Raw genomic sequence first — 17,528 nt, forward strand, 5'->3', positions numbered from 1 at the left:
TTTCTTTTTAAATCAATTTTCTAAATTTTTCTTTATTTTAAAGTAAATTTTACGTTGATTATTTCTATGATGTATTGTGATTTTAATGCATTTTTCTGTTTTGTGAAGCACCTTGAATTACTTTGTGTACGAATTGTGCTATACAAATAAACTTGCCTTGGCTTGTCTTGCCTTTTGTATGTCTAACTCAAAATCAATTGTCGTAGAACAATTGATTATCTTAACAATAAAAAACTGTTTGACATTCCATTTAAATAATTTGAATGAAAAAGAGCAAAAATAAACCTACAGTTTTTGCCCCCTATTCGCAACTCTACATGTCATATCAATTTATTAAAGCTGCAACACAGACACTTATACTAGTTTCAAATTATGATTAAGTCATTATTTGAAACTAATGCCCAATTATTTGGATCCATGCATGTTTTTTTACCATTTTATGCTAAATGTAAAAGATTGAGTAACTAAAGGGTGTTGATGATGTTCTATTTTATTTTTGTAAACATTTTACCCGTCACTTGTTCTGAAGTTACCCGAACTGTAATATTTCATAAAAGAACCTTTCTAATCCTTAAACAGTGGAACTTATCCATCTGGACCACGTGTCAAACTCAAGGTCTGCGGGCCAAATGTGGTCCTCCATGTCATTTTATGTGGCCTGCGAGAGCATAAAAGTTTTTAATTTCTTAAAATAAAAATTGTAGTTGATTACATATTATTTATGTGTAGCTGCCGTTGGAATTATTCAGTGTCTGCAGGTCTTATGTGTTTATGCAGATAAATGATTGTCATCAAACCATCAGTTGGATGCACGGCTGTGTGCAGCCTTTTTTTGTAAAATGTTACACTGTAATACATGTTCTTTCTAGCTCAGTTTTATGCTGATTTTCTTTATTCACGTGGACAGCTTGATCAAATTAATAAGTGGACAAAATGTAAAAGTATTTACGCTAGAGTAACAAGCAAACAAATGTTTTATATGCTACTGTGATTGGCAATTTAAAAAGTTATAATAAATAAATAATGAGTTATTTAACATTAGGGACTAGGTACATTTTTTTTTCATTACATTTAGTTACATGTACAGTGATGAAAGTCTTCCGGGAATTCCCGGAAATCCGGGTTTTTGAGCAAACCGAACGTACTTTCCGGGAAATAAAGACCTGATCTCTACGGACAAATCGCTTTCCGGAGGAAAAAATGGTCTGAAATCGGCAAATTTTAGCTTTATTTTCTATATTTTTCCGCGGATCGCTTCCTCTATGGGCGCGGCCATCTCTCGTCTTCCCGGCCTATTGACCAATGACGGGACGTTTTAGTTGCTTTCGGATGCGTCGACGGGTCTGATTGGCTCTGTCTGCACCACGCGGTCAGCGTGACTGCTTCCCTAGAGACCAAATCTGGCTGACCCACGCTAAACTTTCACAAACACATCTGAAGAGTTTGCGATCAAATTTGTGTTAAAATAATGGCGGGCATCGTCATTATTGAGCGTGGTCACGACCTCAGTTGTGAGAAGACGATAAAAAACACATTGAAGTGGTCTTGGCTGGAAGAAAAATATTTTTAAGGTAGTGCAGGTCAAATACTTTTTGTGTAAAATAATCTCAAAACCAAATTTTGAAATAATTTCAGTTTTAGATTTGAGTTTCAGTTTTTATTTTGAATACATTTCTCTATCTAATTTATTTGTATTTCCTAATTACCATGATTTAGTTCAGTATAGTTGACATTAATTATAAGTATTTGATGGTTTGGACCCGCACTCCCTTAAAAAAGAATGTTTACAATGTTTAGTTTAGTTTGTATGTTTGTTTCAAAAATTTCCCAGATTACGATTACGATTAAGTATTGGTGTTAAAGAATTGATGTATTATGTTATAGAAAGATAGTTTAAAGCAGATTCCCATATTTTGATGTAATTATAGTTTGAGAAAACAGTGCAAGTGGATGTTGTACATCAGTCATTTCTAAAGCAGAAATAATGTATAAATAATTGAGGGACTTTTATAGAATATCATAGTTACTGGTGTTCTTTTTGCCATTTGGGGCTTTGATGTTACTATATTTTAGCAATTGTATCTTTTGCAGATTTTAGGAAAAGCGTAGATTGTAGGATTGTGTTACTTTGAGCAATTATCCAAATTCTTTTTTAGGACCAGCAAGTCCTTAATGGAGAGTCAAACTAGGGGTTTGAATGTTACATCATGATGCTCCAATTAGTCTTAGTTTCTTGATTAAGAAGTGAATAACTAGCTGCCAGAATGCACCAGAATGCATCTAAGACCACGTATTTTTCCAAAATTTCTCTCCGCGCCGCCATATCGCTCAAAGAAAAGTTCAGGGATTTTTTCCTTGCCTGACTTTCATCACTGCATGTATAAGTTTTATCTGGCCCTTTGAGGACAACCACCATGCTGATGTGGCCCTCGGTGAAAATGAGTTTGACACCCCTGATCTAGATGGATAAATATTTACATGCACACGCACATATTTATTATTATGTAATACAATACATACATTTTAATTTGGAAGTAAAATGGCTAAAATCAATTTTAGCCATATGTTGAAGCAGATTCAGTAGTTTGTGCCACAATCTCTTCTCCTCTAACCTCCAAGGCCACATTGCTTTATACGTTGGTTGAGTGTCCTCATAAGTCATGGTCTAACTTAAGGCAGTGGACTAAATAAATACAGGCAGTCCTGCCCATCTGGATTTATAGCATTTTTTGTACTTTCTTTTCTATTTTGACTGAAAAACACCATGGCAAAATGTGTCAATTGCAAAGTACATTTGAATTACAGTACTACTTTTAGCAGGTCAAAAAGGCAATTGGTTTTGCTTTCACTTAAAGGTTTAAATAAAAATGTAATACTTAATTGTCTATCTTTCATAATAGTAATTATACAATGTGTTTTTAAATTCTGAGTGGAATTGTCAATTAAGAAATGAATATTTCTTTTTTTTTTCACCTTTATTTATCCAGTAATGTCAGATTAAGTAAAGAAAATCTTATTTCCACCTGTGGCCTGAATAAAAGACAAGAGCTTTCAAGAAACAACAACAAAAATGAGTTACAGGAGAGACACAAAACAAAAATCAGGATAAAACAGCAGTAACACAGACAATCATTAAAATAATTACAATACAAGTATTACAATCATAAAAATAATCAAACTAAGTTACAGCAATATTTTTCTTTAAAATGATCACTAAGATTCCTTTGAAAAACTGTCTTTGAAATACAAGTGTCCATTCTAAGAGTTTTTTTTTTTCTAAATGATTCCAGTCTCTGGGGGGTGCAGACTGAAAGGATAAAGAACCCAAAGAGGAGTTTGATTTAGGGAATGTTAACAGAATCAGTTTTGCAGACTGGGTGTTGCACATGGGGTATGGCGTGTGCAAAAGCTGGCTCAAATAAGGAGGAGAAAGGCCAAAGAGAGTTTTGTAAATTGACAGCAACTAGTCGATTTTACGTCGAGTGAATAAGGAAGTCCAATTTAGTGACAAGTGTAGGGAATACTGCTTGGTTTTGAAGAGAGCATTTGGTAGAATGGTAAAGAGGATCCAATTTTTTCCGGAAATGTTTATTAACTGATTGATTAACGTAAATGACAGCGCCATAATCAAACAAGGGGAGCATGATCATTTGGACCAATGTTTTTCTTGCGGAATAAATGGAAGAGTAAAGCGCTTTATAAAGAAATCCTAATTTTGACTTAACCTTTGACTGCAAATGGTCAATGTGGACAGAAAAAGATAACGCGTGGTCTGGCCGGATTCCAAAGTATTTATACTCTGTGACTTGATCTAGAGGAGTGCCATCAAGAGTGGAGATATCGGGATTCTACATCACATACTGAGTCTGTTTAGAAGAGAAATGTGCCGTCTTGCCATACCACATGATTTTGCTCTTTAAAACATTTAGGCGTAGATGCAGTCAAGAGAGGGCAAATTAAAGTTCATTAAAACTATGCTGCAACTTTTTTCTCACTGTCTGGGGAAGGGGCAGTAGAATAGAGGACTGTGTCATCAGTATAGAGATGGATAGAAGAGTCTGCTATAGAGAGCTGTGGTGACACAAAGAGGTTGAGAAAGAAATTGCTCTGATTTAATGCATTGTGGTCTTTCTACCAGATAGTTTGAGAACCATGATGTTGATTTTTCAATAACACCAATATCACAAAGCCTATCAATAAGATAGCATAGATTAACAGAGTCGGGAGCTTTAGCCAAGTCAATAAAAATGGCAGCACACTGCAATTTAACATCTAAGGCAGAGGAGATGTCATTTAGAACTTTAAGAGTTGCTGTTGCACATGCATAACCAGTTCTGAAACCAGATTGAACAGTAGATAAGAAATAGTGACAATCCAAGTAATGTGTCAGTTGATTATTTACAGGTCTTTCCAAAACCTTAGCAAGACAAGGAAGAATTGATAGGTCTCTAACAGTTGGGGTCAGACTGAATTTTTGTTAAAACTTTTAACCGTATGCATTTTATAAGATACCAAAATAGCATCAATATTAAGTGAAGCGGTAGAGCAGGAGACGTTTTATTGTTTTCCAGAATCCTTTGGGATCAAATTTACCGACTGAAAGCGGTTCTTTAAAATAATCTGATTTTGCTTTGAAGACGGTTTGTAAGATTTGTTTAAATGCCAGAATATCTGCTGAGGGACCTTGGAAATTTCTTTTCTCTGAGAAGAACTGTAAGTTCATGATGAAATCAGGGGCTGTGACGACCCTCTATTCTGAGCCGTTTGATCGGAGCATGCTTATTTATGACATCTTTAAATAGCTCACTAAAGACTTGAAATGCATTGTCAACCGTAGGAATCAACCTGATCTTAGACCATTCCATATCTGCCAGGTAATGCAAAAATGCTTGGGTTAATTTTTTTTTTTTAGAATTTGTTTGCACATAATTCAAGCTGGCTGCTTAACAGAACAGAAATCACAAACACAAGCAGTGAAGCAGTGATCACTTATACAGGATATCTGCACAGAACACCCCTGAGAAATACTTGTATGGGGAATTTGTGAGAATAACATCAATGAGAGTTGCCTTATCTAGATTTTTGGTGTCAAGCGTAGCAGAAGACTTAATTATCTGATGTAAACTTGGTGCATAACATTTCTGTATAACCTTGTCAGGTGGGTTAAGCATTTCCAAATTCAAACCAATTTCAAATCTCCAAGAAGCTCAAATTCAGCATTGGTAAACAGGGACATGAATATCACTTGAAAACCATGTGAAAAAAACTTTCCTCACCTCTTTAGCTAACGGCATTGAAACAACAGTTTTGATGTGAAGCTGAAATGACTAAAAGTCTGAACCAAAGCCTGCCTAAGCCAGGGGTCTGCAACCGGCCACTCTGGAGCCACATGTGGCTTTTTAATCCCTCCACTGTGGCCCTCTGCTTACAGAATAATAAAACGTTTTTCATTTTAAAAAGTGAGTGGTAAAGCAAAGAAAAAATGTAAAGAAATGTATCACTCTGCAAGACCACGATACCGATAATGCCCCATATAGCAGTCCAGCTTCATACTTTAAGTCAAACAAATATTTAGACAGATTTTTATGTGCCACAGAAAATTAATTTGAGGTCCTTGTCTTTTTAATCTAGTGCTGTTTTCCCCCCACTATTTTTATTTTTTTTAATGTGTTATCAGAAAATGGCCATTTTTAATTTTCCTTAGGGATTATTAAAGACCAATTCTATTCTATTCTATAATTGTAAATTATATCGTCATCGCAATATTGATCTCCAATATCACAAATCGCGAGTTTTCCTCATGTCGTGCAGCCCTAGCTCTGATTTAATTTTAATTTATTCAATTGATAAATTTCTAGTTGGGATGTTCCACAAATGACAAAATCTTCTTCCTCTTTCGGCTTCTCCCATCAGGGGTCGCCACAGCGAACAAGTCGCATGGTAAACTTGGCAATGTTTTACGCCGGATGCCCTTCCTGACGCAACCTTCTCAAACCGGGCTTGGAGCCGGCACGGAGGTGGAGAAGGGAACAGGGAGCAGCCCGGATTCGAACCCTGGTTTCACGGACGGAAGGCGCCGCAAACCAGCACGAGCTAAACCGGCTCCCACAAATGACAAGATAAACTTTAAAAAAAATAATTGCTGACATTAAACTACCTAGCACTACAGTTGCTATAATGAGATGACCCCATGTGATGCATGGGGTTATTTTGAAAGGAAGTCATGCAAACCTTTATCAAAAGTTATAAACTATATCATTTAAAAGAAAGGCGATTTTCTTTTATGTTAACAATGGTTCATTTATATTTGTCATAATGTAAGAATGACATAAATGCTTCCCCTATTTTTTTTTTATAAAGGGTTAAATCTGACTTAATGGCTCCTTTTGTTTTGTTGTCAGAGAGAAATTGACCCATATACGGCTCATTAAGTGTTGATGGTTTCAGACCCCTGGCCTAAGTTCCCAAACAAGCTTAATTTCTATCCTTTAATCAAATAAATTTCTATTACATGAACTTTATTTTCACTTTTACTCCTTTGTAATTTAATGAATATTTTTTTAGTATAAACTGTTCCGTTTATAGATCCCTCGTATCTGCTGAGACGTGCATCCAGGGACTATTTTTCGGCGGAAGAGTGGTGCGGTGTCGCTGCGTTCCTGCGGAGGCTTTGACCTCTGACCTGTTTGCAGCATTCCTCAGCGACACGTCCTGCAGTAGCTCTGCAGCTGACCGCGCTCCGCCCCGCTTCCCTGCCTTCCATCCTGCCTGCGTGTGTACAGCTCGTTCCACCCGCAGCCTCACCGTATCGTCGTTTGCCCCTCGCAGGAGCGCGCATTGTTTCTGCTCTCCTCTTTTCCCCTCTGACTGAAAACGTCCTCACACATTGGACTGGGCCTTCGCCAGATACAACAGGCAGAAGAATGAAGGATAAACAAAAAAGAAAGAAGGAGCGTACCTGGGCTGAGGCGGCCCGCATGGTGAGCCATGTTTTTACTTGGTGGAGGTTGCTGTGCTTTGTTCTAAAAAGGACTTTGAACGCTTTTCGAGTTCGAGCACTGCATGAAATCAACCCTGTGTGTGTCGGACATATATACGTTTGTAAGCAGCAGTAGCACCAGCCCAAAAACACAGACGGCGATAATCTACACACACAGTCTGGGTTTTTGTTTGGTATAATTGCGAAGGCTCAAAAGGTGGCGTTTTAAATTAAACTCGTCTTTTCGGCCACCTCCTTTACATGGTTAGCAGTGAAACTCACTCAAACCTGATAGCATGTTTCCCTCGAGCTCGCCGTGTGTGAGCTCTTTGTTTGCTAGGTGGCTGGCTAGCTAGCGCCACGCTTATTAGCATTTTATCAATGCTAATTCCAGCAGCAAACATGTAGTTTCTTTCTATCTGCTGACGGAAGCAGTTAAGAAAGCCTCGTCGACTTAATTATACGCCATGAAACGAACACCGAACGTGTACGTTATACGATTCATTCAGGAGACTCGGGTGTGTTAGCTAACCAAATAGGATAACCCATGATGGGGGGCATCTAGTGTGAATCCCCAACAGTCATTGGGTCTGCATTTGGGTGAAGTCGTGTCCGCGTGGCGTGCAGAATGCAGCCCTAGCAACCCCCACATTATGGCCGCCGTAAACATGCATCCTAAACTTAAGGTCACTTAGAAAATGAAAACGTGCTGCATCTGATTAGACGTCTTTCTTGACAACAAAGCATCTCCAGTGAGAGCAAATACGCATTTATGTATTCGGTATATTTTAAATATTTCTAGTGCCACCAAAGGTTTATAAGGAAGGTTCCAAAATGATTTATCATTAGTGTGGATTGGTTACCTGTTTAGTCATGGTTTCGGTTTGATAGTGGTCAACAATCAAGCTGGTACACAGGTATTGATAGAAAAGTACAAGTAGAAAAACACGCACATGGCCATGTTATCACTGATCTGCGCTCTTCCATTTTTAGGAAGCAGTACCTGGAGGTAAAACTGCGATGTAGCTTAGTTTCCAGTGTTTGTAATAGGGGTGTGTCGTCAGCAACTTAAACAGCAGAGCCCAGACTTGCCAGTCCTGGGGTTCCTCTCCTTGCTCATTTAAAGGCCCACGTTGATCCGTTTTTGATCTGTTTTCAAAGTGGTCTTTTTATTATGAAAGAAGCCTGTATTGTTTTCTTGGACATATTTCCTGCAGAGCGGCGGGAGTTCTTTAGTAATTCATCTCTGAGCTTTGGGCGGGACTGTTGGTGCAGAAAAAAGCCCCACCCACCCCAATCTTTCATAACTAAGAGCTATTGGTTTACACTCTACCACACTAGCTTACAGTACAGCCCCTCCCACCTCCAACCTAACATTGGTGGTGGAACAAAAAAATGGCGAGCAGTATTGAAGCTATCCAGCCGTACAGTTCTGATCCAGATTCCAGCTCAGACGAAGAAAACAAAGACGTTCATGGATCCATTTGTCTGCAGGTGATGATCAGACTGGAGCAGAGCAGGGAGACTTTGGGCTGCCCAGAGTATCTTTTACATCACAATTGAGCTCTTTTTCAAACGGCACTTTTTCCATTTGCTCCTGATTCACAACAATTTAAATAAAGTAATACACAGAAATGCAATTTTAATCTTAATATTCATTACATATGTCCTCCATCATCTGAAAAATGCCACAAGAACACGGTAAAAACACAGTTTTCATTGGAGTAGGTCTTCTACTACCCAAAAGTCTAATGTGCAGATATATCTCCAGCATTCATAAGACCATCATCAATTGTCCCAGTCAGAGTTTTAGCATTTGTGGGTCTAGAATTTTCCTTTTATCTTTTTGGAGCTCTTTCTGTGAATCTTTTAACAAATGTCTGAGATAAGTGCATGTATAGAATTTGACTCAACCATCTCTGTAGCTAAATAAGCAATGCAACAGCAGATATATTAGGAGTTGTTTGCCCTAGTTGTAATACAAATGTATGAACAGGATCTACATAAACTGTGTATTTACAGCGGTGCCGTTTAAAACTTGTAAACGTATAATTCTAAAGAGCGCTTTTGCTGCATCAGATGGTTAAAGTAGGTAGGATCAGTCAAGAGATCGGATTTGGAGCAAGTCTTCCTACAACTATAGCCATTCATCGGCAGTTCATTAATAAAACTGGAGTTTATGGAAGATGAAATTAATAATTAAAAACAAACGAATGATTCCATCCTCTCAGCTTTGTTTGCAAACATTTATCACTTGTTAAGTTTGGGACAACAGAGAATCGTGAAACTGCAGACTTCTCACTTCTTTCACAAAGGAATCTATTCCATGTTTTGGTTTTCTCCACTCATACACATCCTTTTGTACTTTTTACAGTTTTAGCATTGAAGAGAAGACACTCATTTACTTTTGGCTCTCAGTAATACTTGTTTTTCTCTTCAAAACATTTTTTGCACTGGTGTGTCTAAATTTTTTTCTCAGTTGTAGCACAACAAAATTGAAATGCACCCACATTTTTACATGTGTTAAATCAGCAGTTTTACAGGATTCCCCTTTGTCCCTGAACTTTAGTCCATTCACTGCTGCAGAATGGGAGAAGGGACAGCATGAAATGTGTTTTAGCTTTGAGCTTTTTGTAATCTTTCAGCTCCAAATATATTAAAACCCTTTGACACAAATATACTATTACCAGCTGTGGTCTAGTGTTGTGTCGATGGACGATACCATCTTGATGGGTGACTGACATCCCGATGGAGAGACACCATCGTGATGCCACGCCCCCGCCACGCTGCGAGTCGACACCATAAGCCGCGGTTACATGTGAAAAATATCTTGACCGGATCAATGGTCGCATTAGAATCCAACCGTGTACATGGTTCCAGAAAAATGTTTTCAGAATATAACAAACGTTCACATGGGTCACACACATTCGCACATGCGCAGTAGTGTTTGAAAAACCGGAAGCGAATATCAGTTCCGCCGAGCGGCTATTTTTTCTCAAACTTTATTGAATGTAACAATTCAATACAAAACAATGCTGCCGAGCGATTTTATACATTGATATGTCAGCTCGGTAATATACAAGACAATCTTCTAAACATGCTTTTAATAATGTTACGGTTATTATGAAGCCTGTTCGCTCATCATTTTAATTTTAATCCGTGTGCTCTGTGCTTTTTCTGTTGAAAAACAGTGCTGGAAAGAAGCCAGAATTAGCAGTATGCTAACACTGGCTAACAACGTTAGCTTTGGGTGGTGCTGCTATCTGCATCTTGGCTGCATGTAAACATGTGGAAATAACATAAGCCTTTATTTAGTCGGGACACGACTCGAAACACAAATCCACGTGATTGTTTGAACGATTTCTAAGGACTGAGCGGCCTTTCTGCTTTGAAGCTCACACCGCCCCAAATCCGCTGTGTGTGTGCTCGCGATCCTCTGCTCAGACACACACTTTTAGACCCGGTTCTGAGTTCGGTAGCCCGTTCCCCTAGAGCTGCGGAATGGACCGCAGTTATAAATCTCCCACATACTACCGCTCATGTAACAAAGTCCCCCCTTCTCCTCAAACACAAAGCTGTAAGTCGGCGCTCCGCCGGTCCACTTGACTAATTAAGTGCAGGAGCGGACCACTTCATTTCTATTTTGTTTGTTACTTTTTTTGTTAAAGTCACTTCCCTCAGTTTATACTGGATAATCGCGATGAGTCATTAGTCAGGAAATAAAATAAATAAAGTAATAAAGTAAAACAACGAATAGCAATTATATAAGACCGAAATATTGACCCCCCCCCCCCCACGACGATATCATCGTCCATCCCGATGGTTGACAGCAAACATCGTCAACGGCCAATTTAAGGGACATCGCCCAACGCTACTGTGGTCTTCCCAGAGTCTTTACAATAAACACATTGCTTTATATTATGAGCTTTACTGTATCTGAGCAAAAACAAAAGGTCTGCGCTGATATTCACAAAACAAACAGAAGTATTTACTGCAGTAAAATCAGTCAAAAATACATTTTTACCTCAAATTTTTAAACTGCATTAATTGCTGTTTCGTTATTGTTATTTTTTATAGCTTTCCTCTCTGTGCTAAAACACCCCCAAAAAAAACAAAGAAATGTCACCAAATGCAGCATGCACTGTAGAGTGCACTGGCTGTTCTCGCTTAAACCGCTTCTGTTTTTGTAAAAGCAATAAATGTTTCATTTGAGCTAGAGCAAGCTAGAGGTTGAGCTGCCAAACCACAGTGCACCATCCCCTTTTCAACCTCCCTAGTCAGAGCCTAGTAATAGTCATGGCCACTTATCCGTGAGCTCCAACCCCAGGCCGAGCTCCAAGTCTGAGGACCCTACCCTGTCAATCCCTGTGACGGCTTTGGACTTTGTTGCTAACTCATTAGAGGGTCTTGAGGCAGTCTTTCTCTGGCTTGTCATCCAGGACCTGTCAGCTATGTGAGACCCAGGCCCAACACCCCTGGTACCCCTTAAGAACTCAAACCACTCCACCATGTTATGTTGTCAGTTTGTCTATTTGGAAGAGGGCATCTGACCGCATCTCTGTGGTGTTCTGTAGGGAGGGCTCTGTGATTTATTGGGTCTGGGTAGCCCAACCAAGACAAAAAGTTCTGCCTTAAATATGCTGGTGCTCTGCCCCATATTTTAAAAGCAAGCCCGGGTAGTGCAGTGCAATTTTTTTTCTCCATCTACAAGCTACTTTATGTCTAGAAAATCTTCTAGGGTTGTCCATCCAGTTGGTGAGAGTAAAGCCTTTTTTTCACGGTGCAGTGAAACTGCAATCATTGTTTTTCCCCCCACATTTTTGCGAGATAACTGTTCCTCATTTTATTTTTGAGTCATGAAGTCAGTCTTTCACACCTCTGATTAATCCAGAACGCTGCTTGTAGTGGATGAGTATCGGAGAGAACGTGTCACTTTGTCCTTTGCTACCTCTCACTAGCTGCCCGTGCATTCTCATTTCATTTTCTTGAACTGATCCCGAATACAAGCGGCTGAAATGAGCTTCCTCCGTAGGCTGGCTGGGCGCTCCCTTAGAGACGGGGTGAGAACCTCGGTCATCCGCGGAGAGCTCTGAGTAGAACTGCTTCTCCTCCACATTAAAAGGACCCAGTTGAGGTGGCTCGGGCATTTGGTCCGGATGCCTCCTGGACGCCTCCCTAGAGAGGTGTTCTGGGCATTTCCCACTGGGCGGAGGCCCCGGGGAAGACCCAGGACACGTTGGAGAAACTATGTCTGTCGGCTGGCCTGGGAACGCCTTGGGGTCCTCCCAGGGGAGCTGGAGGAAGTAGCCGGGGTGAGGGAAGTCTGGGCATCTCTTCTTAGACTGCTGCCCCCACGACCCGGTCCCGGATAAGCGGAGGAAGATGGAAGGATGGATGGAACTAAGCCGATCCCTGTCTTTTCCAAGCCACAGACGTCAAACAGGAAGCTCAGAGAGCATCAAGCTTTTCTATTCATTCACCAAAGCTGTGCCACTCAACATTCAGCATGCATCTCTCTGTTTTTAAAAAAATGTTTTGAAACTAAACAATTAAACAATTTTTTTTGGACGTGCTGCAAACAATGATGGGAGTACGTGTATTGTAAATATGCTTAAGCGGTTAATGTGTAGCATGTTTTCGTAGAAGTACTGTGACGACTCTTAAAGTCTGACTGGTATATTTCTGACTCTCGTCTCGCTTTATACGCCTTAAAATTTGAAAATCGACCATTCATTAGCGGTTTGCCTTTTAGCAAGGTCTGCCTGATAGTGCAGAACATATGCTATATATTAGAGCTGTGACGGTGTGGGATCTTTGATCACCGCGGTGATGAACCTGCAGGTGTCACGGTTAACAGTAACAACTAACTACCTATCTAACTAATGAACTAACTATATAGGTGTTGTAGATTGACAATGTGTGTGTGTGTCAGTGCGCTGTGTGTGTAGAAGGAAGGAGCGCACACACGTGTGTTGGGGTGCGTGTTGATTCTTCTGCAGCCGACCGCTCTCTAGCTGCATGTGAGGCTTCACCTGTGCTCTCTGGTACAGACATCTTCTCAGAATATTATATATTGCCCAGTAATAAACAGACTGCAGACACTATGTCACCTTGGAGGAGGACCTGGAAGCCATGAAGCCTGACACCCATGAAGAACGCGGGGCAGGAGGCTCCACCTTTTTTTATGCAGAAACGTAACGTTGCGCTGCACAAAATAGTTCCCAAACAAAACATGTAGTGATATTCATCGGTAATATTCATCGCACTGTGTCGCGCACTCAGGAACGCACGCAGCTTGTAATGGAAATGAATAATTAGAACGCAGTAAATTTGTCGTATTTCCTCGCAAGATGGAAACTTCTGTTGTAGAATGAGGATGTGTATGTGCTTCTGAAAACGCACGCGTGTGTGTAAGTAGAGGAGGCACACCTCGTGCAGCATAGAGGGAGTGGAGAACAGTAATACAAGGTTTCCCCCAGAAACCCCTGAAGTCTGAACACAGGACTAGCAGAAAAAGTAAATTATCAGCAAAGATGAACGTGTTTAATGTGTTTATTATAGTTCAAATCACACATCATATGCAGAACTTTAAAAAAAAAACTTTCGAAAAAAACATTTGGTGACACCGCGGTTATCGTCACACCCCTGGTATATATTGATTCTTCACCTGATTTTTGAACGACACATTAAGCCAAAATATTCCTCTTTGGTTATGAATACCTTGAATACCTTTTGGGATTAACATGCTTGTTTTGCAGGTTTTGGAGAACTTCTCTGATGCCCCAATGACCCCTAAACAAATTCTGCACGTCATCCAGACAAAAGGGTTAAAGGAAATGAGGTAGGACAAACGTCCATGATGCTACATACACACTGTACACAAAAGACCAAACTACAGCATGTCAAGATTTTTAGTGTTTTAATTTGTGTCTTTGTTTTTTCCGTGGTCGTCTTGCCCTGATGCCAACCCTTTACAGAAGGTAAGTGTGACGACTGCAACTTTAACAAATCCAAACACGTTGATAATGTAATGTAAAAAATACATACACGAAAACCTGACTGAAATTAACCAGCAAAAGGCAGCGGCTCATTTGGTTTTAGTTTTCGTATTTCAAATTCAACATTATTCTGCGTTTTAGAGAAATGGAGGCATTGCATGAATTGTATTATTACGGTATTTAACTATATTTATAAAAGATCGCAGCAGATCATGAATATCGGAGCATTCTGTTATTTATTTCCCTTGAGTTCCCTTCAGCTAACCCTAATGTGTCCAGCTAGCATAGCACCAGCATGCCACATGTACCACAAGTTACATCATCATCGCAATATTGATCATTAATATCGCAAATCACACGTTTTCCTCATATGTGCGGCCCTACTGTGAAGCCACCTTTTGGTTTAATAATTCTGACTAAATGTTTTCTACATAAACTTTCCGTGTTTGTTTGTTTGCACTTAGTGGTACGGCTCCCCTGGCTTGTCTGGTCACCATGCTGCACTCCCAGGTAAGGGGAGACAGAGTCAAGAACAGCATCTTCTTTAAACTTCCCGGACGAATGAGTCTCTTCACTCTCAAGGTATTACCATAAATCTCTTACCTGCTGATAATCTTCAGTCTGACAGGACTGTGAACCTCTTTACCTGCGTGTTTAGGGTTAGGGCGAGACAAGAGAGTCAGAAATACGCCAGTCAGATTTTAACCTCTAACCTTTACTACTTGCCCTTTTCGGTTTCATCCTGGTTTAAAGCTTGATGAGGACAGACATTGTTTTTCATTTTTTATTTTAAAGAGTCAAACCAGTTTAAATAATACAATCAACTGAAACTATCTGAAGCTGTTGTTAGGATGTGCAGCAAAAGGTCTGGTTTACTTAAAGTCCACCTGACTCAAAGCACCGAATGTTGTGACTAAACGGTTGTTGGAAGAAAAACATCCATTCTGACTCTACAGCATTGATTGAGTCTGTTGTGCAGTTTTCAGAACAGACCTGTTAATCCCAATATAGTGTTAGTTAGGACAAAGTCTTTTTGTTATAAAGCAGGCCCGACAGATTCAGATTGAGAGGAGGTGACTACATGCAGCCCTTTTTTTATACCAATGTGCTGCTGATTATCGAACGCTGGGCTCAGGGGTACTGCTCACCTTGTGTCCCCGCTAGGTGGCTTTTGTGGTCGCCACAGGGTGAATGTCATTGACACATTTCTGATGTACTTCTTTTCACAGCAGGGGGGCATTAGATGGCTACTAAAAACAACCTAGAAGTGTTAAAAATCACTCAGATGGTTTTTTTTATTCAGTAACCGATATATTAAAATTCTCTTTTCTTTTTAAACGTAGTTCTTACTTATTTTTCAAAATAAATGCATTATTGTACCAAATCATCTAAAGCTGGGCCACCTATCACGTTTTTGATGTAAGGGTTAATGGCCGGCGAAGTGTGCGGTTACTACTTTTTAACGCACGCCGTGGAAGCCTGAACCGTCCGACGCGAAGCGGAGGACGGTTGCTTCCGCGAAGTGCGTTAAAAAGTAGTAACCGCACACTTCGCCGGCCATTAACCCGCTTATACCATGGTCATTTACAAAAAAAAAATTTTTCAATCAGTTTTAGTACTTTATTCTTGTTTTTTTCCCCGATATGGATGACTTTTCTCATAAACAGCGATGCGCCGCATAACGTAACATATAGTACATATATATAACATATAGTCCGCGTCGCGCAGCACCACCGCTGAATGTCAAGATTTGGCGATATATATATGCTGATCGTCCCGATGGGTTGAATAAAGCATCAATTCAGAGGGAAAGTTAATCGCTTACCGCTTGTTTTTGCCCAGATGATGAAGCAAAAGGTTGTTTTACAGAAGCCAGCGCAGTGATACAAATCATTTAAGCTAGCCGACCGGAACTTCATTTTTCACCGTGCGGTTATCAGGTTTTAACGCATACCCAGCAGCCAATCAGAATCGAGTATTCACCCGGACCATGGTATAAACTTTGATAAATCCCACTTCTAAATGAATCCAGTTCCCATGTGTGCTAAAAAGGCTCATGCTGAATGCAGGGATGGATGCTAAGTTTGTTCTTCTTTAAAGTCATGTGAAGCCAAGTAAAATAAATATTACCACTTTATTACAATGATTAATATTCAGGTAGAGGCTTGTCTAACTTAAATTCTTAAGAGAGACAAGAAAATGTGTTCTGGTACGATATTGGGATACGTTGGCCAGAATTGCCAGATTCTTGCCGATGCCCCCCACCCCCGTTCAGTACCAGGTATTTATCTCTGAGTCACGCCGGTTGAAGGTTTGGCTGAAGGTAGCTTGGATCGATTTTATGTCAGCGAATCGGATCGTTTAAAATGAACCAAAATCAAAACTGAATCAATTCGGTAACCACAAATATCAAATTGATTCGTTGCTAAAATGAATTGATACACCCCTAATTTTTATTTCATAAATATTACATGTCCAGACTTACCAGAAACTGTTGCTTTTATTAGAAAATACTAAAAATATTCAAAAGTACTATAAATATAATATAAATACCTTACATTATTACTCTTTTGGTCTGACCCACTAAAAATGTTTTTATCTCTCTTGACCAGAACAAAGGTATTTCCTCATCCCTGATTTGAAGTGATGGCGCTCTGAAGTAGAGCCCGTGTAGCAGTCAGAGGAGTTTCTTAGTAGTAGAGGCAGACTCAGCTGAAAAGTGCAGGGGTTACTTCACCATGTTCAGTGATTGGTGGTTGTAAAAGAGGCCTGTCTGAATGCTCCTGTTTACTGTGATGTGTAGAAAAATGCCGTCCAGTGGACCAAGTCAAACTCTGAATCTGAGGCGACATCAGAACAGGGAGGAAACGCAGCCGTCACCGCCTCCGGGAACATCTCCTCTGCGGCTGCATCCGATGCAGTCATTGCAGACTCCAGTGAAACCGCGGAGCAGGAGAGCTGCAACTCGGAGACTGTTGTGACGACTGTGATGGATAATGATGGTAACAGCGCTGCACACACTTTAATCAGTGACTGTTCTCACATCAATGACTGTAAAAGGTCCAGCATTGGCAGTAGAAAAGCCTTGATAGACTTTCAAGTGTGTTGATGTGTGTTGATCAACGGCTGCAGCAACTCATTCAAGTGGCTAAAATATCTTTTCTAGTTCTTTCCCGGTTTTTTATATATATTTTAATTTTTTTTAAACAAAATTAAAGAGTTTGAGTTGCAGCAAGCCTAGATTTCAGAAGTGGGTTTTTTAGTTGACGCTTTTAAATAATGCATTATGACATGACAAAAATGCAAACTAGTGTCTGATTAAGCATGAATCTTTCATCACCTATACCTAGATCTATCTGTGATCTTCCTATTAGGTTGACAGAGTAGGGCTTCAGTAAATAAATACTAAAAATAGATCCAATTTTAGGTTTGTCTCCAATTGGGGACAGCAAGCAGAAAAAGCCACATTCCCATCTGTTAGTTTTATTCATGCAACAGTTTTTTTTCCCCTATAATGACTGAAAAAACCCATTCTAAATACAAAACTCAGT

At 39.8% G+C, this 17,528-nt stretch overlaps 1 protein-coding gene across 1 annotated transcript in view; it reads left to right on the forward strand.

The window, feature by feature from the left end:
- Positions 1-6,644: 6,644 nt before the first annotated feature.
- The window catches only part of asxl1 (ASXL transcriptional regulator 1), a 28,662-nt gene continuing 17,778 nt past the window's right edge, over positions 6,645-17,528 (forward strand). Inside the window, exons 1-4 of the mRNA XM_078950088.1 lie at positions 6,645-6,980; positions 13,738-13,820; positions 14,442-14,559; positions 16,781-16,979. Of these exons, the coding sequence (XP_078806214.1) occupies positions 6,924-6,980; positions 13,738-13,820; positions 14,442-14,559; positions 16,781-16,979 (457 nt within the window). The 5' untranslated portion in view covers positions 6,645-6,923. The remainder of the gene's footprint in view (positions 6,981-13,737; positions 13,821-14,441; positions 14,560-16,780; positions 16,980-17,528) is intronic.

This window comes from Oryzias latipes, chromosome 7, assembly GCF_053564925.1.
Source record: "Oryzias latipes strain Hd-rR chromosome 7, Olatipes_Hd-rR_3.1".
Lineage (NCBI taxonomy): Eukaryota > Metazoa > Chordata > Actinopteri > Beloniformes > Adrianichthyidae > Oryzias > Oryzias latipes.